Source organism: Anopheles arabiensis, chromosome 2 (assembly GCF_016920715.1).
Source record: "Anopheles arabiensis isolate DONGOLA chromosome 2, AaraD3, whole genome shotgun sequence".
NCBI classification, from domain to species: Eukaryota; Metazoa; Arthropoda; class Insecta; order Diptera; family Culicidae; genus Anopheles; species Anopheles arabiensis.
In genome coordinates, this window is record NC_053517.1 from 76,847,297 (window position 1) to 76,874,856 (window position 27,560).

The window sequence follows — 27,560 nt, forward strand, 5'->3', positions numbered from 1 at the left end:
ACTCATCGACTCCGTGTCCGGATCAATCCGGATTAGTCCGCATCAGTCCGCATCAGTCCAGATCAGTCCGGATCAGTTCGTGTAAATTGTTACACCTTTTCGTACATATTCGATGCCTTACTTGAAAGGCATCTGTTAATCTCACCCGGACTGATCCGGACTCATCCGGACTCCTCCGGACTCATCCAGATTGATCTGGACTGATCCGGACTGATTCGGACTGATCCGGACTGAACCGAAGTCAAATCCGGTTATGATCCGGAGTCGGAGTCACATTTTGCGCACCGGAGTCGGAGTTTATCCATGACTCCGCTGCGGATTACCCATAGCACTACTTAAAGCATGAGCACATGGACGGCTCAATGTCTCTACAAAAAAAATAATAAAAAATGGGTACATGGAGCGTACTCGCTAGCTAGTGTGATTTGGTTCTCCACTACCGCCATCTAGCGGCAATAGGCGAAAGAGACCAAAAAGTGTTATGTGCCATCGAGCGAATGCTCGTAGTGTTACTAACATTTAATCATTTTTTCATCGTTTTGTGATGACGAAAAGATCACAACAAAAGAACAAAATCGTACTGAAAAAATATTTTTGAGAATAAAAATTAAAGAATTGTAGTGATATTTGCGGTCAGCTGTCGCTAGATACTTAACTTCAAAATTCCACAAAACGATTACGCTCCGTTTACCCACCCTTTTATGTCCGATAGCAAAGCTCCTACTTACCTTATCCCATTTTCCAATCGCGTTTCCAACCTAATTTCTCAATCTCAATGTTTGTGAATAGAACAGAAAATCCAATCATTGCTTGTTAATCATCATGTTTTATTGATATTTTCGTGTCAATACAACTGTAGTAGTTTATGGTTGATTTGTTGTTGTTGTTGTTTTTGCTGTTTTGGTTTGGTTTGTTTGTTTTTTTAATTTCGTTTTTTTGGATTTCATGGTTCAATTGTTTCCGCTTATGCTGCGATTCCGTGCATGCCTCCTTCCCGTGCACATAATTTGACTATTACTGAGTCATCTCGTTTCCCAAATTTGGGGCCTCATTTCGCAATATGCAGATATATATATGTGTGTGTGTATATATATTTAATTCATTTTAAAACAGCTTAGCACATTGTAGTTGCTTCTCTTGTTCTTCCCCTCGCTTCGTTTTTAGCAGCTATTGCCTGTCGCTATTTTCTTTCTTTCTGTTTCGTTATGTTTTGTTTTCTTTATATCGTACTTGTAAAATTATAGATTTGCAAACATTGGTTTGGTATATATTTTTCACTCTCTTTTTTGTGTTTTTAATGTAGTTTGTTGTTGCCCTTGCAATTGTTTGTGTATGCTGTGTGTGTGTGTTTGTGTGTGTGTGCGTATGTTGTATACTTTCTTACGTCTAGTAGTTTGAATTGAACTGTACTTTTGTGAACAACTGTACACGCACACATACATCTCCAAATAGTCCCACGTCGGTCTAATCACATGTTGAGTGTTGTGAGGGTTGCCTTTTTATCGTTGTTTAGAAAAGTGTTGTTTAAGTGTTAAAAACGAACCAATTATCAGCCAAATCACTCCAATGTGGCGAGGTGTTTAACTAAAATGTTTTAAACAGTGTTTTAAATAATGTATTTTGTTGTATTCAATTATGGGGTAAATCATTAAATATGTGTTTATTTTTTGTTTCTGATTTGATGGCGGTAGTTTAATTCATCTGTTTCCAATTCCTATAGGACGCAGCGTCAAGTAAACTATCACCGGTTTAAGCATGGGGCTACATATGTTTATCTCAATGTAATGATACACATTTTTGGGGGGTGTGTGTGTTTCTTGTCTTTTTTTATTCTCCTTTTATTTGTTTTTTTTTATTCATATGTGCGTCTACATCTATAATGTGCTAACATGTGTTGTTTATGTTGTGTATTTATGTGTGTCTGATGGAGCTTCCTCTTGATTTTATGAATGTTTCGCTTACACCATATACCCTTAGCCTGTGTAAGTGTATGTTGCTTTTTTGTGTGTATTATATTTTTCCCACTGTTTTTTGTTTTGTTTTACCTTATTGCATTTAACAAGTTAGTTTCATTGTTTCGCTTCCTTTCGACTTGGTTCAGTCCTCCAAAGTAGGGTTGAGAGTAAGTGCAATGCACCTCAATCCGTTTGCTCATTTAAATGTCTTGCGGAGACGATGTGCTTTTGGTTTTGTATGTGTTTGTATGTGTGTTCTGTGATGTTTTTCCTTCTTTATCCATATCCTAATTCACTTTTCAACTTACCCCGAAATTGCATTTTAAAGTATTAACGCAGAACCTTGCGCACTGAACATTCTCATGTTTCCTCGCACTTATGCTACGATTTGCTCTTTTCTTCTTCTTTCAAACCATTATTATAGCAGCAAATATGTATGTGTGTGTTTTACAAACAGTTCATTGTTTCGTTCCATTTATAAATATAATATGTTTGATTTGTTTGTTTGTGTTCTTTTCTTTTCTTGCTTCTTGTTTTGTCAATATTTAATCATAATGTTTGTGTGCTGTAGTGGCATGTATTATGTATTCTTTTGTCTTCTTTTTTGTGTACCTTACAAGTAGCTTTCCTCATTCAATTGCGATTACATGTGTGTGTGTGTTTTTTTGTGTGTTTGTTTTTGTTTGTTTCATTGTTTTCCTTAATGTAATACTTAATAATTCTTCGACACTCTGGTTTCAACTCTCCCCTTCTTGTTTTGTTTCTGGTTTCACATAGCTCTTGTTTTTCTTCTTCTTCTTCTTCTTCTTCTTTCCCTTCATACTTTCTTAATGCTGTTTAGTGTTCCGTGATCATTTGGCAGTTCGCCATTAAATTCAATAGCACTCAAAACCGAGCACGAAGACGACGACGACGGCGACAACTATGGGGAGCACAAGTGCATGTCCGGTGTATGTCCTGTCTGATAGAACCCACAAACCCAAACCGAGTGTGAGGTGAAGTGTATCAAAAGCTTGGCATATGATTTCCACCCTACGCGAACGAATGCGTCGCTCGCATCCCATCCCCATATCCGTGCGTGTCTGTCTGGTGTGGCGGTCTGGTTGGTTTACTAAGTTCAATAAATTCTCTACTGTAATTGCACGCTGCTTGCTTTGCCGATTAAAAACTAACCGAGATCGTTGCTTTTCATATAGTTTTGTTTTGTTTTGTTTTTTTTTGTCTCTCTTTTCCACGTCGATCCAACACAACAATTTGCACACAACTGTGTTTTGCCCGCTTGCACCCGGGATAGTGGTGATGAATGGCGGCCTTATTTAATATACCTTAATAATATCAGCGTAATACCCGAACCACACGCTTAACCATGGCTTGTGCCGCTTGCTTAGCTGGATTAGCTGGCTCCCTACCTTTCTTGCCTTCTTCTTCCTCCAGTGAAATAGATTCGCTTGTTTCTTTTTTCGGTTTTTCTCCTGCGCTTTGCTTGTCTCACACGAAAGTCAATTCAATTTTTCTAAATAACGAACTCAACAACGAAGTGGTTTTAAACAATCAACGAGCTATCATCATCGAGCTGAGCAATGTTGAACAAACAACCTAGATGAGGGGGGGGGGAGAGAGTTGGCTCTCGGGAGCTATCAGTAATAAGGGGTCCAAAACTGGGGGAAAAATCGTTTTTGTTTTGTTTTTGTTTTTGTTAAGCAGAAAACAAAAGGAAATCACAGTAGTTCAGTTCCACGTGGTGGTGTGCTTCCCTCCTCCCGTCAGAGGTAGGCATCGGAATCGTTAATAGTATTCAGTAATCACTAGCAGTGTGTTCGTGTGTGTTTGTGTGTGTTTGTTTGTCTTTGTGTGACGTTTATGTTGGATAGAGTTTGTTTGTTTGTTTTTCTTCGGTAAATACTTATAGTAGCTTGGTAGAGAAGTTCTTAGATGGTAGGATTAGTTGGGTTTACTTCTGTTGCTCTTTCTGTTGTTGTGTTGTGTCTGTGTGCGTGTTTGTGTAGATTGCTTAATAGTAGGTGTAGTAGTAGCTGTAGTATTAGTAGTAGTAGGAGTAGTAGTAGTAGTAGTAGTCGCTTAATTGCAGTGTTGTGCTTTGCTACCATGAAAGCCTTTCTTCCCTATTCCTTCCCTTTCTGCTATGTCTCCCGTATTATAGTAACTGGTAACACAGTGGTTCTGCTCCATCTTGCATTTTAATATCGATTGCCATTCTTCTGTTGCTTAGTTTTGCTGGTTAAGTTTAAGGTTGTTTTAGTAAAGTGTTTGCGGTAAATCAATTCATTCTCATCATCCGACAAACGCTTGCCACATGTGTATATGTATATATATTGCCCGACGGTAGAATTTTCCTATTGCTATCTAATTGGTTTGCTTTGCTTGTTATGAAAAAAGTGTCTTCACTCCGGTACCGGTTGCTATCAAGCACCCATCCTTTCTCTCTCTCTCTCTCTCTCTCTCTCTCTCTTTCTCTCTGTCTCTCTCTCTCTTCTCAAAGACATCCTCCCGCTAGCCCCCACCAAGAAAGCGAAAGAGAGAGAGAGAGAGTTGCGAGAGACTGACAGACAGAAATGAAAACGTTCCTATTGGTTCGGTTCAGTTTAATACTCAAATCATCATCAGCTACAATATGCACTAAAAATAGACCTTTCTATCTTTTAAGAACGCTCCTGGGACGTCGTCCGCGCTCTGGTTAGTTTGTTAGCAGCGGCTACTACTCTACTGTCCGCGATCAACAAATGCATGTATTGTGTTTTATATATTTATACACTCTCGCACGTGCATTCCCTTTTTCCCCCTTTGTTGATTCTCCTCATTGGCCACCTTTTCTTCTCCATGTTTTTCTCGGTGCATGAGTGTCGTCGATTCCATCACAACCCAAACTTGTATTATTTTTTTGCATTTAATTAGAGTTTCTGTCAATAGTTTTTAGTACATTTCTTAGCTTGCTTCTTTGTTGTGTGTGTATGTGAGTGTGTTTTTTTGTGCTGCTGAGTTTTGTAATTTAAATATTCATTCGCTCCTGGTGTATGGATCCGGTACTCTATTGTGGCTTTTGTTTTCGCAAATACATTACTAAAGATTGTTCTGCATCACACACAAACACACACACACGCGTAAAAACTGGGGGGAAGGGGCTTGGCTGATGAGTTATGGGAAGAAAGGCCAAATTAATACGTTTGATTCATGTTTCAATTGTTTCGATTTTGCTCGATTGTAGTATGGTGCTTGTTGTATATGTGTATATGTGTGTGTGTGTGTGTATTTGTTTATGTTTTTAGTGGTTTAGTTTTATCTCTCTTGCTACTTCTTGTAGGTTCTCGTTTGATTTTACTTCATTGAAAGATTCCAATACCTATCTAATAATTCGCACTGGTAAACATGTTTTCTATATGTTTTTTTTTGTCTGTGTGTGGTTCTATGGGAGCTTTAGCTTGGCTTACTCTCCATCCTTATTTTAATCGCTATATAAATGGTTGTTGTTTCTGTTGACTTTGTTCGTTTGTTTGTTACTGTGTTTGTGTGTGTGTGTGGGTTTTGTTTGCTTGTTTCTTTATTAATTTGGGTTTGTTTTTATTCTGTTAGTTTCTGTTGCTTTAAATGGTAAGGTTTAATTGATTAGTATCTTATTTACTTATGTTGTTGCGTTTCTTCCATCCTTCCTGTTTTACTTTCCTAATCCCTCGCTTGTGGTGCTTTATTTTAGTGCTGTGTGTTGCAGCGTTGCAGTGTTTAACAGATGGTTGCTGCTACACCTGCTTCATTAATGCCCTTAGTCTGGTCTGGCGCGTCCGCCTCGTTTTTTTTTTTTTTATTAGTGTTTGTAGAAAGTCTAGCCTACCGAGAAAGTCTGTTCTGTTCGGTTCGTTAATGATTAAATTGTTAAAGGTTGTTTAAGATTCTGCACGGCTGTGCTACGTTTCTCTCGCGTACTCGCGTCGTTTTGGCTGAAGGTAGGTTTACCAAACTATACGCAATATATGTATGTATATATGTTTATCTAAAACTCAAAACCATCCTCCAAAAAGGGCTACTACACACCAACTGAAATACAATCAAATACGTCGTTCAAATACGTTGTAAATAAAGTAACAAACACCTTTTTCTTCCATTTTCCGTCTTATTTCCGTGTGTGTTTTTTTTTGTCATAGGGACTCCATGTGTGTACGTGTGTGTGGGTGTGTCTGTGCGTGTGTTTGTGTGTGTGTGTGTATATATATGTAAATATATTATTTTAATATACGAGATATGGGAATCTCCTCTAATGTGTCTTAGGGATCTCGTCCAATAGTAAGAAGACTTGTTTGCTTTGCATTACTATTTTCTGCGCTTTCTGTTCTCTTTCTGTTCTCTTTTTGTTTCTCTCTCTCTCTGTATAGTTCATACGCCATTACTGTCACTACCATCTTGTGTTTTGGGTTTTCATCCTTACCACCATCGTCACAATGAAAATTGCTACTACACTGGTCACTGGTTTGGTTTGTTTTGTTTCGTTTTGGTTAAATTGCTAGAGTAGAAATTGATGTATCAACCATCGGCACATTCAAACAAATCAAACATGTTTCCCAACTCATATTCTAACGGCAACTGTGTGATACAGTTGGTCCAAAGCAACGCCCTAAGAAATCAAATACAGTAGTACGTTACCAAGCAAAAATGGGTTCGCTCTCGAAACGAAATACATTAAAATGATGTGCATCTACAATGTACAAGACATTTACCAGTGCGGCAGTCCTCTCCCGCGCTGGGTTAGTTTGCCGCACCTTTGTTTTCCACCTTCCTTCCCGCAACGACAACATCACATCGGGAAAAAGGGATGGTGGCAGAGAGAATCGGGGACCGAGGAGTCGATAAAATGATTTTTCGAATGGCTCACTCATTCTGTCCTCCTCTACATTCCCTCATCTTTCATTGCACCAAATGCTTTCCCTCCTCTGCCATTGCTTCTATCCAATTTTCAATACCTTTTTAAGTTGCTTTTGCTTTAATAAATTGCGCTCCAACGGTTTGCTGCTGTCGGGTTAGCTGCGCGCTAGGTTTTTGAATAATTGCTTCATGTTTGTTATTTGCTCTTTTGCTCTTTGATTGGTTTCTTGTTTCTTCTTCTGTAATTGTGAATTTATTAGATGTGTTTGTATGTGTTTTTTTCTTCTTGCTTTGCTTTTGATTGAGTTTCGGTTTCTTTTTTACTCTTACTGTGTGTTTTTGCTTAATTTTACGCGTTTGTTCTAGGTTTAAACCCCGTTATTTTAACACTATTCACTAACTCTTTATTCAATTGCGAGTTGTAATTTACTTCAATACATGTGTATGCGTCTGTATGTGTGCTGTAGTGTGTGTGTGTTTTTTTCCTTTCTTTCTGTACTCAAGACAATACAACATTTCAAACAGGTTCGTCTGCAACTTTTTAGAAGAGTTTGGTTTTGAAAGTTTTTCCTTTGTTTCTGTTTCCTCTATGTAATCCTATGCGTTTGTTCATGTGTAAAGATGTTTTGCCGCTATTTAGTTTCCGCGTATGTGTGTGTGTGTGTGTTTCCCATTTCAAAAAACCATCATATTTATCTAGGTTTGTTTGTCTAGAGCCAAATACGATTTCAATATATAGAGCTCCACCTTTTTTGTTTGTTTTGTTTGCTGTTTATGTTGCTGTTGTTGTTTGGTAAATTGTTCACAGTTAATTAAATATCTCCTATCTATTTTGTGTATATGTATAAGTGTATGTTTAATTCTAGAGCTTCATGATGCTCCTCTATATATATAATATATATATAATTATATATATTTATTTATTTACTTTCATATATATATATATATGTATTGTTTTCTTTAGTCGTCAATATAATTTATCATTCCAGTGTCGTTTCATCCTCTTCTTCGTTTGAGTAAACATCATTGAATGTTCATCTTGGATTACTTTTCCCTAGTAGTTATCTCTAACTTGCTACCCTTCTTGCTACGCTTTGCCTTCCTGTTCAATGGATCAATGTTGGTTTAATGTTTATTTTGTTGTGTTATAGTTTTCATCACAATGGTTTTCAAATGAATGTATTTTTACTTCTGCTTCTCTTTCTTCTTCTTCTTCTTCCACTTCGTTTTGTTCTCTATGCAATTTTGATTGTATTGACACTGTTGTTTTCTTTCATTTATTTTAAAAATATTTGGTCTAAACAAATGTTTTTTTTATTTATTTTTATATTCATTTCGCTTCTCCTTCGAGTTTTTTTCCTCTTATATAAAACATTGTATATTCGCAAAAATTGGTAAAATAATAAAAAATATATATAGCAGTTTTGGAATTTTTGTTAATACCATTCCGCATACATTACACATACGTGTTTTTGTGTTCGCGCAGTGTCCAGGTTTTCCGTGCAAATCCGGAACTACCGGAACGACGCGTTTGGGGTTGTCAATAAAACAGATAACTATATGTATATATATCAAATGAATTGAAGGGCAAAACCTAAGGACAACAGTACAACAACACTAGAGTGTATGCACAAAAGTCACACGCGACGGCACACAACGGTCCGTAAGTGTGCGGTAAAAACGAAACAAAAAGGAAAAACACAAAAACACGAGTAATACGATTTCTTATTGGCAGAGAGCATTAGCAGTTTGCATACAGTATAACAGTTTTACACTACACATTTAAAAAAGCCAGTTTGTCAGTGATCTAACACAACAACAAAAAACACGCTCCAAATATGATACAAAAATCTGCACGAAAAAAAGAGGAGGAAATACATCTGCTATAATATGAAAAACCCTACAAAATGCAATACATTACAACAGTCACTCAATTACGAGACAAAGTAAACAGCTTTAAAATGGAACATAAACATCGGTTATGATACGCAAACCCAGGCAGCAAACTTTGCCAACCGTTTTTGGCGCTAAGTGCAAGTGGAAGTTCTGGTTCGGCAATACTGCTAAAGGTGCCCATACATCGCACCAATGTTCTAACGAAGAGCGGCGTATCAGCAGAGGCCGAAATCTGCATCCGCGACAACTCCTTCATTGGTTGCACTTCCTCAGTCTTGCCTGTTCGCAACTGCCACTGGGTTCGTTCCTTCGCTCGCGCTGCGAACGCGTAAGCGATAAATGATACTGAGAAATGATCAAACAAGAAGAAGAAGAAAAGAAATGCCTGTCTGCCTGAAACCTAAAGCCTACCAAGTCATTGTTGTTACATCTCAAAACCATCCGGTACCACTGGGTCCCGCTAGTGCGATAAATTCTACTTCTCTCTTTTTCCCTTTCTCTCTCTCCCTCTCTCTCTCTCCCTCTTTCTCTCTCTGGTCATGTCTGTCAACCGGTAAGTTTAGCGTTTAGCGTTGGACGAATCATTATTGTTTTCACAAAGTGTTTCTGCTGTCGGCACCACGCACACACACACACACACACACCCGCCCCATTTCCCGCACACCCCCACCCGATGTAACGGGTGTGTTGTAGGGAAGAGAGGAGGCGGGAGGGGGGTGTCGTGTGTTTTCGTTTTGCTTTTTCACTCTTCACTGTTTCTGTTTATGTTTTGTTTTGTTCTACGTAGTTTGTTGCACCACCTGCGCTTGGCTGTAAAAATCAGTTTCGCCATGTAAATGCCCTAAGTGTGCCACACACCCGGTGTCTGTGTCTGGAGCGTTGCGTGTGGTTTCATTTAATGAGTACTATCTATCATGAAAAATATCAGGAGTAAAATTGTTAGTGCTTTCTTCGTCTTTCTGCGCCGGCCGCCCTCCCCCCCCCTCCGTCCATGTTCCCAAACATATGCCTATCATGGTTTTTTGCTCAATATATATATTTTTATATATATACGCGCACTCATGCGCTTCTGTCTGTCTGTTTGTCTGTCTATGCTACCGGGTTGTTTGTTTCTGCTGTTGGATAGATGATTGGATTAAGTGATGACGTTTGCTAACTATCAGCCTGTAGTAGCTCAAACTGTTTTCCCCTTCTGTTTGCTCCTTTTTCTTCGCAATCCCGCCGTCTTGCACGGTCTGTTTAGAAATAGTTTTCAGCAACCACTGTCATAACTACAGTAGTAAGGGGATGTTATACATTTTTTTTTGCATTTTATTTTAGTTTAATTTTTCCTTTTTTTTGTTTGTTTTTTTTTCTACATTTTTGTATGTCTGTTGTTCTGTTGCTGTTGTTCTGGTCTCACATCGTTTCATTTGCTAGTTCATCACAACCATGCGGATGGCCGCACGCTTGTGCATATATAGATGCTTCGCGTTTTATGTGTTTGTTTTGTTTGTTGTTTTTTTTCGTTTGTACCACCGGAATCGTATTCGCTTGTCTGTAGAGTTGTGTGTGTGTGTTTAATTTCGTATGTGTTTGTGTGAGTATGTGTACATAGTTAGATGAACAGGCTGATTTGTTTTGTTTGTTTTGAAAAATCTTCAAATACTTTCTTTTCCACTCTCTCTCTCTCTCCCTCTGCATTCTAATTACGCTGTGAGACACAGCCGCACAGTGATGGCCATCAGGGAAGCTACACTAGAAGACTTGGCGCTAACCATTCGTCTTCAGCTAACTGAAATTGTAGGTAGGAGGAAAAATGGAACACATTAAAACGGGTGAATCTTTTTTGGGGGGTTTTATTTTTTGTGTGCGTGTAGTTATAGCGGGGGAGTGTGTGTAACCCCGTTTCTATGATGCTCGCGTGTGTGTAGGTGTGAGCGTGTGTATGTGGGCGTGGAGAGGATAATACAAATACTCATGCGTTTAGTACAAGATGTAGTATACATTTGGGATATAGGTTTGTTTTATCTTTTCAATTTTAAAACTGTCAATTCCCGCCTGCATCTGTCACATATTGATCGATCATTAGAAGATGGGTTGTCCTTGAAATTGAACGAATGGACGATTCATTACGATCACATGACAAATTGCCAAATTAGATTTTGACGTCTCGTGAACAACCATCATGCATCGCAGATTTTTACTTTGTTTTTGAGTTTGATTTAGTTAAAATACTTTCACAGTCAGCAATTCTCCGAGTTCCTCATCTTTTAAGTACAGTAGGTGACCGCCAGCTGGATGTGTTTAAACTGGAGTGCTTTTTAATTGGAGGTTCGCTAACTGGAGTGATTCTCAGATTTAAGCACTCAAACGTGATTTTTTCCCACAAATGTAGGGTCTGTTGCGTAGGTTTGCTATTACTTCACGCCATCAAACGAATTACTATAGTTTATATCAACAAAAATGAAATTAAATGAATAATTGTTCGCTAATTGGAGTTTGTTTACACCTCAGTTAGCGGTCACCTACTATGTATTCAGAGTAATACTGCTTGTAGACGACCAACTAATTTCTGCGACAACTTTATGCGAGTTCTTTGTTCTAAAAAAAATCTCAATCTTCCCTGGTTTTAGTACTAAAGTATGACTAACTTTGATTGGAACTTTGTGGAACTTTGTTGCTCTTGCTTTTATTCTAAAACTGACGATTTTTTAGACCACAGAGATCGAATAGAATTTGCCGCGAATATTAATGGGTCGTTTTGATGCAGGGTTTCACGATTTTGATACAATAACTGATTTTCTCGAGCCAACTCTCGAAATTGTATCATTTTAACACATGTCAAATGTCGAATGAAAAATAAATTTGAAATTAATCAAAAAGATAACAAAATGCAAATGGTCTGCACGAGTCGTATTATGTTAGTACTTTAGTATCCAATAATATTGCATACATCTGATTTAAAGCAAAAAAAAAATTTTAACTTATTTTAACTGACAAATGTGCAAATCGGTTAATGACACTGAATAGAACAGATAACGTATGGAGTGCTGATATTACTGCAAACTGCCAATTGTCATACAAAACAAAAGCGGACTGAAAAGATAAAACATCCCAAAGATGAACTACTGTCGATCAATACAAATATGCATCATTACATAGAGAAAATCATATTTGCGAATTGTAGCGTTTGTTATGAACTTGTACGTCTTTCTACCAAAAAATGACATAATATTCTATATTTGAGGTATCTTGCAATATTAACACAAAAATATCAAAATATATAACATTTTTGTAAAACTGCTGGCTGTGCCATTTAACTCTGTGCGGCTGTGGACGTAAAACGATCAGATGGTACGCGGAAAAGCGTTAGCAAATTATTATTTTTTATTTTCTCAAACTAAAAGTATTTGATCTTACCGGTGTGAGCTACGAAACGGAATGGAAAGCATAGTTACTAAAGAAAAAGCCAACTTTTGTTTTCTTGTTTACGCTGCGTACTTGTACGCACCCGCATGGCAACGAGAGGATAGACGGCGATAGAGGATAGGGGTCTCGCGTGGATTTGCAACAATGGCAAAAAGCATTCTAGACAGTTTTAGCGTACACTGGGTGCAATAAGCCCGGCTGCGGAAAGGGTACACAGTTACGGTAGATTGAGAAGAGTGCTTGCCAGTGCGTCAGTGCTAGCAGTAGTTGGCTACATTTGTGCTGGGCTCACCTGGAACTGCTGCATCGGGTAGGCGACGACCCCGGCCGTCTGGGGCAGCGCTCCGCCAACGCTCTGGGCCGTGATCTGCTGGGCGGCAGTCGGCAGTTGCGCCTGTGCCGGTACGGCTGGCCAGGCTCCGGGAATCTGCATGCCCATGCTAAAAAAGAGAGTTCGTCGTCACACCATTAGTTCGTTGCTTGATTCGACGACTCCTGCGAGTGGCGAACGGTGAACCCACTTACCCCATGTATCCTTGCTGGTATCCGGCAAACTGGCCGTACGTGTAGCCCTGCATTCCTTGCAGGAACTGGCCCTGCAGCGGTGTGGCAGCCGGTGCCGGCGTTGCTGGGTAGGCGGGAGCCGGCGGATACCAGTACCCAGCTACCTGCTGGCCGTACGCCGTGTTGAACGGGAAGCCGGTCTGGCTGAGCGCTTGACTGGCCAGCGAGGGCGCATTGTTCGGATCGCCGCTCTCCTTGCCCCACGAGCATTTGACCGTTTGGGAATTGATTTCGGAGTTGTGCACCGCAACGATGGCGTGAGTGGCCGCCTCCTTCGTGGAGAACCTGTGCATGCGCGAAAGTGACGTCAGTGGCGGTTAGCGTTCGCTCGTGCGTGTGGCGCTGGTTCACCTACCTTACGAATGCGTAGCCCTTGTCCTTGAACACCCGGATCTCCTGTATGGTGCCGAACGGTGAGAAGGTTTTCTGCAAAATGTCCTCATTCAATCCGCCCGCCAGTGTGCCACCGATCCCACCACAGTAGACGGTGCAGTTGGTCGGGCTGCTTTGATTGTACACCTCATCGAATGTCAGTGGCTTTGCGTTGACTGCAATGGCACGTTTTGGAGCGGGATTGGTGGGCAATTGAAACCGAAAAGGAAAAACAATCGTTAACAAGGCTGGCGGTAGAATGGTGCGCAAATTGCTTTGCGCAAAAATAAATAAAAAAATACATCGTTGCTTGTATGTCTGTGATAATATTAATCATAAGAGTAATGGAAAAAAAAGGAATCAAACTTGTGTGAGTGTGCGATTACATTCGAGCGCTCACATTGGTAAACTAGAGAAAGTAATTAGTATGTTTGGATTCGATTCGGAATAATGATTGAAAGAACAAAACGAAAAAAATATACATCATATGCAAAAATCCACACAGCATCCCTTGCAGCCAATGCTAAGTAAAGTAGTGAAACAAATGTAGGTATATATATGTATATTGATATGTATATATATATGGTACAAACAACATAGAGCGCTAACGTATGCCTCACAAAACCGACACACAACCTAACAAACTTCCACAATCCACAGGAAGTCGTGGATTAGCGTGGATAACGCGTTTACTACGCTTTACCAAGGCTGTGCGAGTAGTTGTGCCCGTGGTTCGGGTTTGGAGACGGTGGCGTTGGTCAGCAGTAGTGTAGTAGCCTAGGCAATTCTTAGTAACATCCAAACACTGCTCGCCAGTCGCTGCCCATTTCTTACCGTGTGATCTTCCACAGAAACTTTCCGGTACTTCGATCCTCACGGTAGAAACGGCCCCAGATTCTGGCCTGGATTCGTGTGAACTGACTGACTGACTGACCAGCGCCAAACCGTCGAGCCGAACCTCAGTCGAACGCGCTAAACGGTATTGACAGCTAATAATAATACGCATACTTGCAGACAGCACTACTACCCACACACACCATTCAAAAGCTTAGTGGTAAAAGAAAAACAGAACGAGTAGGAGATAAGATAAGAAAACGCTAGTAAAAGACATCGAAAGCCATACTACGTAGTAAGTAAATGAGTGTCGCGACGTTCGCAACCCGGCACCGCTTTCCCATCGTTCGTCGATGGTAAACGCTGCCTTAACAGACTCTTGTTAAACTCTCTAATAGCATTTGACGCAAGGAGTGATGTGTGTTTATGTGTTTCTATGTGTGTGTGCTAATGAGTTTGAATGTAAGTTGTACAGAACCAATTAGCAAAAGTAACTTTTTATATGTAATGAGTATATTGCACGAGTATGTAGAATATGCAAAGTGTAGTATATTTATATATTCATGTTTATATGCATATAACGGTATTGTAATGGTAATATATATATATAAAACTATACATATGCAGTATAATGTAATAAAAATTTCGAAGAAGTATTATAGTACTAACATAATAAGCTTTTATATTGAGGGGGAAAAATGGTAGAAAAATGCTGTTTACAAACTCTAGGGTCAGCTAACATTTCACCAACACATTCATTAATAGAAAATAAGGGCAAGTTTTTTTTGTTTTTGGTTGTTACAATTTTTGCAATCAAGAATTCTAATCCACTTTCATCCCTGACGGCATTAGTACAGGCAATTAGTACAGGCGCGCGTTTGCTCTACTTCTCGGATCGTATGATCTCCCTTTTACTGTTTTTACTCTTTGATTTTGAACATTCCCATTTCGATTCGCTGTGTGGTCTCTAGTTTTTTGTTGGAAACACTACAATTCTTGGATCCCGAGCAAGGTAAAAAGGGGGCTTGATTTATAGGGTTTATGGGAGGCGAACATAAAGCACACAAGCACAGGCTAAGCTTGCAATTATTCGATATTGCTGTAACTGTTCTGTATTTTCTTATGCCTATATTTTAAACCACCTGCTACCAGAAGATCACTAATCAGATGGATAGGATTTACTTCTCCTAGTTCAACCACAGTCCAGATAACCCAGCGTAGTAAAGAAAAAACAAAGGTAAAAGCAAATGTGCGAGCAAAAGTAAACAAAAAAGGCACACCAAACCTAATTCATTCCGGGCAAGGTTTATTTCTGTGTCCCGGGGGGTTCAGATTCCTGGGAGGGAGGAGCACAAAAAGCACAGTAAGCACTCTAGTAGTACGTCACACCGTATTAAAAAAAACAATCCGTCGAAACGACACCACTCTACAACACATCGGTCACACAATGCACGGAGGTGGTAGGTGCATTTGTACTAACAGTGGTAGTAGCATTAGCGATAACAGTGACAGTTAATATTGAGCGCGAGAGAGAAAAGGAGCAACAAAACGTCGGCTAACCGGGCTCGTTAAGCTACACAACAGAGCACGTGGACACTACAGCTTGTTTTGTACGCTTCTCCCTATGGCGGACGGTTTGGGGCATTCGATTCCGGCCAGGACAGGCGCGCTACACTAGACACGCTCACGGGTAACAACAGCAAACAACAACACATCTGGTTGGACATTTGTTGCTTTTGACTGATTTGGACATTGATCATGCATGCGAATCGAATATAACAAACTCTACAAAGGTACGTAATAGGGAAACGAAACCCAAAAACCGAAGAAAAATATACAACACTCATATTTGAACTAGCGTAGTTATTGACGAATAGTTAAGATCGAAAATAAATGCTGAATCAAAGAAAAACTAAACAGGAATGTTTTACAGTATTACATGGCTATACACATCGCTCAAAGAGAGAGTGAAAAAGAGAAAGAGAGAGAGAGAGAGTGAGAGTAAAAAACATATGTACACAGTGGACAAATCTGCTAAAAGAGATTGTCCCGGGCAACTAGATTGACACTGCAGTCTGGCTCTTGGGGGGTTTTACGTGTCAGTGTGCTTAGTGTGGCATCGATGAACAGGACGCGCGCTTGTGTGAGTGTGTGTATATCAGAGTGTAAAAAGGGATAGTAAATAGCATGGATAGAAAAAGGATGTTCTAAGGAAACGATGGGTAAACATATAAAAAATGCATAGAAATTACAAAAGTAAAATTAAAATAGGATTATAAATGAAAATGAATGATTGAAAGAAACGTAAGCATTGTAAGCGTAACAATTTGTTGGTTGAATAAGATAAGTAAAGAAATTAAAAGCAAATAGAGCAATATATAACCAATAGGAAATCAGAACAGCAAAACCGTAGGAAGTTGGATAAAGATGACAAAAATGAATGAAGAAGAAAAGAAGGTTAAAAAAGAGAAAGAAGAAAATGTAAATCACTTAGAAGACAGCATTCATAACTGAGATTAGGAAGAAGAAGAAGAAGAAGAAATACAGATAAATGAAGAAAGGAAAGACAGACGTATGAGAAGAGGGCAAAACAAGAGGAAGTGAAAGATGTGTGTATTACGAGGATAGCCATAAGAAAAGATTGATATATGTATAAACTAAGATGAAAATAGAGAATTGGGAGAAATAGATGTAATCGGTTTTTTTTTGTTATGCGGTACATGCACCGTGAACTTACATAAAGCATATTTCTGGCCGCACGCAGGTTAATAGGGTCTACAGTTTTTTTTTTAATTGTGAATGTTTGTGTTGGGTTCAATTCAAGCTTAAAGCTCTACTGCAATAGGCGTGGGGTTAATACAGATAATTTGAAGAATTAGTTTCCGTCTTTCTTTGTTTTTTTTTAAAGGTAAAAGGTAATAAGAATCATTATCAACATTTTGATCATCATCATCATCATCATTATCATCGTGTAGTCATGGTGGGTAATGGGAATGAAATATAAAGAGATTCATCGGCTATAACTGAGTGACTGGCCGATGGTTGAAGCGTTTCCTGGCGGAGTGATTGCTAAGTATACAAAGAGTAACAAGGCCAAAGACTGCATTTGTGGGAGGAAAAATTCGCCCGGGAAGATTGATCGAAATACGGCAAAATAATCAAACACAAATCCCGACGAAATGATATAAAGAGAGAAAAACAAAATGCTTAATTCTTCGCACCCAAGGCGCTAAGTAGTACGACAGAATATGCACGCGTATGGTGAAGGATAGAAACGAAGAGCGCCTTTGTAGAGGATAAGGGTTTGTCCACCATTAAGAAGGGCAAATCATAACCTTTCGAAAAATATTTACTCTAAGTTGGATTTGTAGTCAAAGAGTTGTGGTGCAACTATTGCTATCGCAGCTGTTGTTTCGCCTCAATGGTCTCCCTTGTATCCACGACTATAATCTCTGCCCCTTGGAAATAACTGACTAACTCTACGACCCTAAAAACTTCCCTGCATGTCTAAAGCGTAGTCCCCGTCTGATTGCGAAACACTAGTAATTAGGAGCACCTTGCCGGGTAACATTGTTGGTCAGTTTGTAGCACCGGTTTTTTTCCCCCGTTTCAGTGCACACAGTGTTAGTGCCCGTTTGCTCACGTGCTCAAACAACACGAACAACACAACACAAACCTAATCAGTAACAAGTTCAACTGTTCTATTCGCCATCGAAAAATGCCAAATATCAAACCAAACAGAACACAAAACAACAGAAACAAAAACAATCATAAATAACAGTTCACAAAACAAGCGAAATCGTCGCTCTTTGCTCGTTTCTTGCTGCGTATTTTTGTTTGTTTTTTATATAAGAGTTTTTGTGGCTTTTCTTCTTCTTCTTCTGATTGTTGCTGTCGCTTACAAACTAAAATAAAATGCAATTCGTTCGTTTCTCTTGCGTGCGTCCGTGGGATACTTACTTTCGTTTTTGCTTGCAGGGGGTTTCCTAGTTGCCCAATTAGTTCGAATACTCCTCGAACCAAGCCATTGCCCATTCATAGCCGCAATTGCATTTTCCGCTTCCTAGAATTGTTAGTGGTTGGTTTTGGTTTTAAACGGATGCGGGATTCCATTTCTGGGTTGGTTTGCATTTGTTGAGTTGGATTGATTGAATTTCTAGCTTGCAATGAGTTTTTTTTCTCTCTTTCATTTGATTGTTTTTGTTTCTACTCCACCTAAAGTGATTTTTTTTATCTAGCCAGTTGCGTGATTTCCCAGGAAGTACGTACAGTACAGTAAACCGTCATCTATCCGTAAATGGCTGAGGTATGAGCGATGTTCGTGGAAGAAAATAGGTTCCTCGTGAATTTAAATACTACCCAGCTGTACAAAAGAAAGCTTTAACACACTACTTCTGTAAGCTGTGTTACCGTGGCTTCAAACTCAACACATCTAGCTGATCAAAATTGTGAATGTTATATTTCTGTGAAAGATCTGCTACAGACTTAACTTCCTTTAAACTGCACCAGTTTAAGGGACTTTTAGAACAAGCCCTTTAGAATCGACTGTGAAGCGTATTTTTCGATGCTTTCATTTCTATAATTTGGGAAATTACGTTACCAATTCTTGTTACTTGTCGTATAGTCATTATATACAAAAACCATCGAATTTTCACTAAATAACGCCGTACAAAAAGTACCTTTATTTTTGCCAATATTAAAGCAAATTAATCTTAAACGAATTGGATGCCATCTTCATCCAGTTAAAGAAGGTCATTCGCACACACAAACGAAATTTTGACCCTTTTTACCCAGGTTATCACACCCAAATCCACATATTTTGGTATCTCGAGCAACATTCGAGCAGATTATGGTAAAAAAATAGAACAAATGTCACTTGGGTAATGACGTGCAACCGTTGTATCTAGGCAACAACTACTGTCATTCCTTTTCGATTGAGTTTGGCTGTTTTGTACTAATAAAACGTCTAATTTTTTAACAATTCAATGGGATTCAAAGCAACTGTTGAAGCCGTGATAATTACTAAATTCTTGAGAATTGTATTTGTTTTCGATTCAATAATTTAAATTTGTTCCTCTCAAATAAACGAAAATATTTAAATTTATTCAATTCGTCCATTATACAGTTTGAGAGTTTTGGGCAGATAAATGGCCGTTCATGGTGCATAGTCGTTATAAAATTGTACATCGATGTCTTTGTAATTATTTAAATTTTACATTTTATTATCATTTTAGTTATAATTTAAAACAATCTCATTGATTCGAACATCATCAATTATAATTACCAAGGATAGACAAAATTCGGGATAAAATCCTTCACATAGTCAGTCTTAACAATGATGAAGATTTTTTGCGAAACAACATTTCACATACAATTTACTCTTCATGAATACCATTTTTAATAAAAAAACTTTTAGCGAGAATGTTCTACAGATTTAGAATTATAAGCCCCACGAACATCCCGGATATTTGATGCTTTACTGTACTGCAATGGCGTATTGTTTCAGCTTTCTTTGTATTAAACCTTCTTTGTGTCCAAAAGTGTATATGTCAGCGGTCTATGAATCGTATCTAAATTGATGCCCTCAATAAGGTTGACTTGTGAGCTGTGAGTTGTTTTAACAAACTTGATCTGTGCCTAAGCTCTTTGTCACTCCAGCATTCAACACTCTCTATTGTTATCAGTCAAAGCTTTTGGCTTCGTTTGGTTTTGTTCATTTTGTTGGCGAATTGTCGTTATTTCTTTTTTTTAGAAAAAAGGGGGAGTTGAGGAGTTTGATTAGAAAGTTTGTAACGTTACTTACCGTTTTCTTTACGAACGAAACAAATCCGTATCCTTTTGATTTTAATGTTTGAGGGTCCCTAACAACGCGACAATCACTATAAAAAAGGGAGGACGGGTGATGGAGGGAGCGGTTTGTGAGTTAATTATGCATAATAGAATCAAAGTTTGTGTTTTTTTTTGCTATAAAACGGCACACTCTCGGGCGACTTGGCTGAATACGAGCTTTTGTGCGTGTGGGTGTGTGTGTAGGTGTGAGAGAGTGTCTGTATTGTTTTGTCCGATTTATTATGCGTTCATTTTCCCTTGTTCTTGCTGTCGTCGATTCGTCGTGAAGCCTTTACGCAAATGCCTAGCCGACCCATTACATTGTGCAGCAGTTTTTTTTACATTCATGTTGGCCACTGCACCTCAGTACGAAGGCGTGCGCCTGTTGCCTCTAAACGGTGCTTTCGCCTATGATAATAGCGAGCCCCGTTTTGAACGGTAAACATCGGTGCAGCTGATGTTCACTTATGCAAAGCTACATAATCTTGCTCAAAGTGTGTTGCGGAACAGTTGTGCGGAAAGACAGCTTCGCAAGCAACAGCGGAAAGAGAGCAGAGTGGCGAATGATGAAACAAAAACAAACCGAAGCCAGAGGCTCCCGTTGGCAGACGAGGCGGTTTGGCTCTGGTCCGGCGTGAGCATGCGTTGTACGAGTGCGACAAAAGCCACGCATGATGACATAGCGAACCGCTGGGGCCAACGCTGAGGCCTGCAAGATTCGTCCGAACGGCTCGACCGGAAGTATGCCCGGGCCAGACACCCATTTTTGGCTGCGTAAGTTTGGCCACCCTTGGACCGGGGGAAAGGGGAGAAGGGAATTTGGTGACAGGCGGCGTGATGATATTCGTTAAATTGAACAGAGGAACACTTTGCATTAAAAGGATTACGAGGGACACTATCGAGCACAACTAGGCGGACGAGGCAACATACAATATTTATAAATATATATATAGAGCCTAAGACGCGCTAAACACAAACATTGTTCGACAGATTAGTAAATGTGTGTGGGTGTGTATTTGTGTACGGTACTTGAAACAACAGAAAAAGCTCGCTAATGATATGAATATACGTCTATAACGCGTAGAGGATTAAACATATTTATTTGCACACTATTGGCGACGTGGGAGGGGAAAGGATGCTCAGGATGGCATAAAATGTGAGAGCCAAGGATCGGACTAACACTAGCACAAACACGGAGCCATACATCGGCCTGGCCGGTGTTGGCAGTAGTAGTTGTTGAACGCACAAACCAAAACGAAGAGCAGGGAGCAACTGAAAACCACATTCAAACATATTTTACATCGAAAACTAATAAACGGAACAACATACAGAGATAGGAAAAGTACACTAGTACACGGTTGATTTGTTGAATGTTTTTTTAATGAAGAAGAAAGAAAAAAACGGCATCATTAGTACAAAAATGGAATAAAACTGGTTAATACGGTTAATATGGTTCGCTAACACTCGACGGGAAAGGTTAAAGGGTAAACAGGGCAACACACCGTACTTCTAGAAGCAGTGCTTATGAAGGGATGGCCAGAGCTGCACAGAGCTACACCCTTTGCTTTGGCCGGCTAAATATTTGCCTAGTATTAGTAGTAATAGTAGTAGTAGTAAAACCATCAAACAGCACGACGAATACAACAAGGAAAAGGAAGCTTGGTAAAATTGTATATATATATATTTATATGAGTATACATACATATATACACAAATGGATGCCGCAGATGTATGTATGTATATGTATGCATATATAGTTTGCATGTTGGTAATATTATTATTATTGTTGTTATTATTATTATTATATATTAAGGGGTTAGTGAAACAAACAGTTAGTACAACGAAACAAAACGCCTAAAGCCTACTACTGTATACTTAGTTTGATTTGAGGATAGTAAGATAATGTATGTATGTACGAAGCAAAAATATCGATAGAAGAATAAGAAGAAAAAGAAGGAAAAAACAAGAAGGAGCGAAATTGAAACGTGTGTAGAACCACCATGCCCGTTATGGGGCAGAGGGCAGAAAACGGGCTGAGGGAAATTCTAGAAAAAAACTTATTATCGGAAGCACAACACACGGTACACGGCGCGTATTAGTTAGAATGGTAGATAAAAGTACAAAAAAGCGTCAAAGAAACAAACAAACTATACACGACAGAACTGAAAAGAAAGAAGAAAACAAGAAAATACGAGAGCATTATAGGAGCTTGTCGAGGGAAATGTATTGCCACCTTTCCTCACAACTGCCGCTCTCTTGCACTCTCGATTGACCCCTTTTCACTCGGCTCCAAAGAGCACTGGGAGGGAGGTGGGGAGTCATTTCAACTGCATCTTTGCAACACAGTGCTGGCGTAGCGTTACAGCACCACGGCAAACGGAAGGGAAAATAGTTCGTCGGCAAACTGGGAACCGAAAAATGGCCGTTAAACATACGCCTAACCTAACACATTCACGCTAAATAAGTTTAAAAATTAAATTTAAAACATAACAAACTAAAAAAGAAGAAGAAGGAATTGCTCGTGCCTTGTCAGTATGAAGAAAGAAGAGGAGGAGAAGCGCAAAGGAACAGTAAGGGAGGTATATACTTACGATATGTCTCCGAACGGGGCGAATGCTTCCTTCAGGGTTTGCGTTTCGATTTCCGGGCTCAAATCACCCACGAATATGTGGTAATGCTCTGCAAAGGAAGAAATCACAAAGAACAGGGAGACAAAAGGGTAAAAAGGAATGCAATAACATTATGCATTAAATGCATTAAAACAAGCGGTGCTTACGAAAAATGTTGAAAAATGCATTAAGTTACGCTCTCTTCCATCCCGGAGCCGGACAAATGGAAATTTAAATTTACAGTGTTTGCTGGTTTTTGCATCCAATTGCGGAAATAATTTGGTATTGTGAATATTAATTAAACATGTACACTTTTGAAAATTTGAAGTTTCAATGTTTTTTTGGTAATTTGGGAATGTTATTCTTTATTTTTTCGATTTTATTTAATTTTTTTTGGGTTTGTAAGATTACTATACACAGTCTTTTGCCAAGTTACGCGAATAATGAGTTCCGGAGACATTCGCGTGACTCGGATTTTCGCGAAAGTCGAATATTTCGTTTTACAGCCAAAATATTCTTGGTCAATAATGATTGAATTTAGTATATTTATGCAATTTATTACTTATTGAATGCAATTCGTGTGGAAAATTAGATTATTTCTGTCTTTTTAGTGATATAAAACTTTTGGAAAATTTTCAAATTATTTTTCGATTGACAATTGATGAAGATTATTGTACTGATTTGACATATCAACTGTCAAAAATATAAAATTCGTGTAACTCGGATTCGCGTCTCTAGAGTGTCGCGAAACTCGAGGAAAGAGAGTGTCATCCTTACCAAATACTTTTTAGATTTTATGCAAAAAGGGCGAAACACATCATCATGATGCATTTATTGCAATTACTCAAAGTCCTCAGCAACTAGCACCGCTATGCAGCAGGTAGCGCTTTGTTTCTGTCCTTCACTGTGTGTCCTCACTGACCGGTTGACACGCACGAACCGCAGGATAATGTGAAGCGGAACAGTGAGCGTAAAAAAGGCTCAGAGAATGAGGGTGGGGAGGTAACAGCATAGCAAATAATAATAATAATAATAACGTGCCTAACCGAGCCCCCTGCACACAGCCAGCCCACTGGAGATTGGCCGCACTCGAACGGAAAAAGGAGGACGACGGCGACGCCTCGGCGGTGTCCGGACGGCGCGACGCGACTACACACGCTGTACATAGGTTTATCGGTTGTAAATACTGCAATGCGTATCCCACACCCAGAGCGCGGCAACCCGGCAGCTCCAACCGGGCACGGGGATCATAAATAAAATGTAAGTTTATTTACTGAATCATTAAGCCGAGCGAGAAAACACACACACACTCCGTTCCGGCAGTGCCGTCGTGCCCGTGGCGTGTCTCGCATATGTACTTGTACCGATTTGTACCAATTTCATGCACTGGATTTCCATACGCGAGTGAGAACAACGTGTGCTCCGTGGACAGAGAGCTTGGTTAAAATTGGACGATCCAGCAAAGACGAGCCTAAACTTCCGGGCATCTTTGAACGGACCGAGAGGAGCTACGAAAATTCAAGGCATGTTGGGCGAATGAATGCTCCCTGTTTTTGCTTATTTGTCCCATACAAAAACGGTCAATACACACACACGAACAGGAAAAGCATAGCCTACCTTGCTTAATTGCAGACAGTTGCTGAAGCTGCTGCTGATGCTGTTGCGCCGCCACTTGCTGCTGCTGCGCCGCCACCTGCTGCTGCTGTTGCGCCTGCTGCTGCTGCTGCTGCTGCTGTTGCGCCTGCAGCTGATGCTGGGGAGTGGTTTGCGTTTGCGTGTGGGCCGGATGGATGGCGAGCAGCTTCGCTTCCGGCGGCTTCTGGTGCGGGCCGACCGCCAGCTGCGGCGCGCCGAGCGCCATCGTCGGTGCCGGCATCATCAGCGTCGACATGGCCAGCATCGTCGTGCCTGCCCCCTGTACGTACCGGTACCCCAGCACTGACAGCTCTGGTGGCGGGGACAGAATTTGGCAAACGTTGAGCAGCTGCTGCCTATCACACACCACCACCACCTTGCTGTCGTTGTCGTCGCTCAGTCTCAGGCTCTTGCGAAGGAGTGTTGTGGGGTTGTTTTTTTTGCTTTGTTCTTTTGTTTTTTTTTTTGCGCGAGTTTGGGGTTCGTCGCTTCCTTTAGCGGTTTTGCAGAGTTTTTTTCCTTTCCTTTTGTAAAATGTCAATATAAAACAGCTACGATACTTTCGCTTTATGCAATAGCGGTTGTGGTCCTCTGGGTTTTTCTTTTAAATAGGTTTTTCCTTCTCCTCTTCTTCTTCTTCTTCTTCTTCTTCTCTGTTACACGCGTCGACTACTGCTGCTGCTGGTGTAGTGCATTGGATGCTTGGAGATTTTTGCTTATCTTATGTATCTGTGTGTCCAGGTCGTGTTGTGTGTGTGTGTTTAGAGTTGGTTTTAGCTGTTTAGCTGCGGCACCGCGTCGGCATGAATGATCAATCGGACACTGGAGTGAGAGGGGAAAGCAGAGGATTTTCTTCACGTAAAGTTTCGTCCTTCAGTGTATGGGTGAGTATGTGTGTGTTTTTTAAAGCTTTGTTGTGTGTATTTGCTTTACAATGTAATTCATCAAACAGTAGCCCAGCTTTTGGTTGTGTTGGTGCCTGTAAACTTGAATGAATGTACCCGCGTGTGTGTGTGTGGGTGTGTTCATCTCATGCAAACGGTATCGACAGTGCGGTCACTGCAGCAACACATCCTGCCCAAGGTTTATAATACACCGGCTGCACTAAGCACACGCACACATAAACACACACGCACACACACACACACACACACTTGCACCAAACGGTCGAGGCGGCTACGGGCTCCGTAGCGACAGCGTTTCCTTTGTTCTCTGGCTACGTTCGGATGCTGCAGTGGTTGTTTGAAATTTGACATTCGCGACGGCAGATGAATCGGCAGTGCGCAAGGAGCGTCGGAGAAAATCTCCAACAACAACAACAACACGCGGCTGGAAATGGAACACAGCCAGCACAAAGAGGTTCTAACCTAAAACGGCGTATCCGTACGGGTGCTCCGCACGGTCTCTTTCCCCTTGCAGGAGATGAGCGAACGAGAGAGAAAGAGCAAGAGAGCGAACGAGAGAGAGAGCGAGAGAGTGTGTGCTGGATCAAGCAATAGAGAGCCTTTCTTCTGGTGGAAAAGCGGCAGTGGCAGCGGAAGGGAACATAGAAACCAAAAAGGGAAGAATTTGTTGAAAGAAAACACCAGGAAAATTTGCTTTTATCCTGTTTTGCTTTTGTTTTCTCTCCTTCTTTCTCCCTCTCTCTCTCTCTCTCTCTCACTCTCTATTTTTCCCAGGAAAATCTATAACCCCCAAACCTCGGCTCGAGCTATCGCGTGCTGCGTGCGTGTCTTCCAATCCTGCCTGTGTGTGTGTGTGAATATCCTTGTACAAGTGTTGTTAGGAAGACGGGAGGTGAGACAGGGGAAGGGTCAGTTATTCCGTGCCAACTCGTTCATTGTTCTCACTTCGTGTATCTCTGTGTATGCATGTGTTTGTGTGTTCAGTATGATAGCATTCGCAATACTTTACTACACGTCCCAAAACGCCGCACACCACGCGACTCCGCTTTTCCACGCCAATAAAGCGCAAGGAAGGGGTGAAAGAGGGATAAAATACAAAAAAACATACACACACACTTTGCGACTAGACCCACCCTACCACCCTAGTTTGCCATTCCCGGGGCGAGGATAGAGTTTCCTTTTTGCTCGGACCCCCTCATCATTTGGCATACATCAGCATAAATTAAAATTCATAAAAAAAACCCGGGGCTATCCGGCATCCTTTGTTCCGCTTTCGGTGCGCCCCTCGGTGGTCGGGTGCAGGAGAGCATCGGGTCGGCCCCCGTTTTGGAGCGAGCGGTTAAAATAGGCTACGGACTAGGGAGTGAGGACGGTAAAGGAGGGGACGGAGGGAGTATTCTGCGGCATTTTGGCGAGCCTTCTTTTTCATCAATTAACAACGACAAACACACGCACACACCCACAGACAGGGCTCGCCCTTGGTGGAACGGAAAAAACGGTCACATTGGTTCACATTGTTATCAACACGTTCTCTATACACCTTGGGCAGTTTTAGCGGTGCCTACTTTGCTGGCGCATGAAGGCACACCAATCACACTGTCAAAGTCCCTATTTTCCTGTTACACTTGTTTGACGTGTTTTCCTCGTGTTTTGTTCCTTTTTTCACTTTAAATTTTTGTTTTATGAGTGTTTTGTACTTTTACAGCATTTAAAAGCATTGTTTTATTATATTTGAGGAATTTGAGGAAAGTCGTTTCACTAACAATTCGCTGCCGCGTCTCAACACCGAAGCTATGCGGATTTTGCGCGTGTTTGTGTGTGCGTGTGTGCGGTTACTCTTGGAACGATTCAAATATGTATGCGTTATACGTGTTCGTGTGTGAGTGAGTGAATGAGTGGAAAATTTATGTTTTCCCAGTAGTGCGTGCAGTGGTGCTGCCATTTAAATGCCGTTAGTCGAAACGGAGTTCACAAAGTAATGGAATAAAGCAATTTTAACACACAAAATCCCACAAAAAACACACACAAAACACCAGTTTAACGGGTAAACTTTTGTTTTTTTTTCAGCCACTGGCTGGCCCGGGAGGAGGAAACGTACAGGAACTATACCATAATAGCCACAAAGCACACAAGGATCCTAACTAAATCGTACTAACCGTAAGGCGGACACAGCTCTAACTGGCAGGCTCGTGCCAGGACCAAGCAGACAAAAGGCACGAGCGAGCGGTTTCGCCGTGGCGTTCGGTTCGGTTTCGGTTTCGGGTTCGGTTCGGTCGGGGCCATCCGCCCCGTTTTGTTGGGCCCGCGAAGGACAAAAACGGCATGCCCGTGCAGCGCCCCGGGCCATCGAACGCCCTTCGAACGAACTCCGGCTGAAACCGATCCGGTCGCGTTGTGGCGCGCATGCGCCTCCACCAAAAGGACACAACACACACGGTGGACGCGGCCCGAATGCCCGTTATTCATTCTCACATTGAGCCCGCGCGTGTCCCCCCCACACCTGCCCTGGTGGTCCATACAAGCACGCACACATACACAACGCTCGCCGCATGCTCGGGGCATTTCATTCACTGCGCGTTTGCCGGGGTGTGTTGGTGTTGGTGTGTGTGTGTGTTTCGGGGTGGATTGCACCCGTTCGGTGTGCGTGTCCTTTATATTGATTGTGTCTACACATTGGGGAA

The 27,560-nt window shown here is 40.8% G+C and overlaps 1 protein-coding gene across 2 annotated transcripts; it reads right to left on the bottom strand.

The window, feature by feature from the left end:
* Window positions 1–806: 806 nt before the first annotated feature.
* LOC120900968 (nucleolysin TIAR) lies at window positions 807–27,054 on the bottom strand. Of its 2 annotated transcripts, none has more exons than XM_040308621.1 (9): window positions 27,036–27,054; window positions 23,957–24,796; window positions 22,322–22,409; window positions 19,705–19,780; window positions 17,862–17,964; window positions 13,051–13,243; window positions 12,657–12,980; window positions 12,424–12,571; window positions 807–10,494 (listed from the first exon to the last, which is right to left on the bottom strand). In XM_040308621.1, exons 2-9 carry the CDS (start codon window positions 24,237–24,239, stop codon window positions 10,453–10,455), a joined length of 1,257 nt encoding a protein of 418 aa, XP_040164555.1. In that variant the 5' UTR covers window positions 24,240–24,796; window positions 27,036–27,054; the 3' UTR covers window positions 807–10,452. The 2 variants fall into 2 exon arrangements, with proteins under 2 accessions (XP_040164555.1, XP_040164546.1); XM_040308612.1 differs by having other exon boundaries at window positions 26,978–27,048.
* Between the last annotated feature and the right edge of the window lie 506 nt (window positions 27,055–27,560).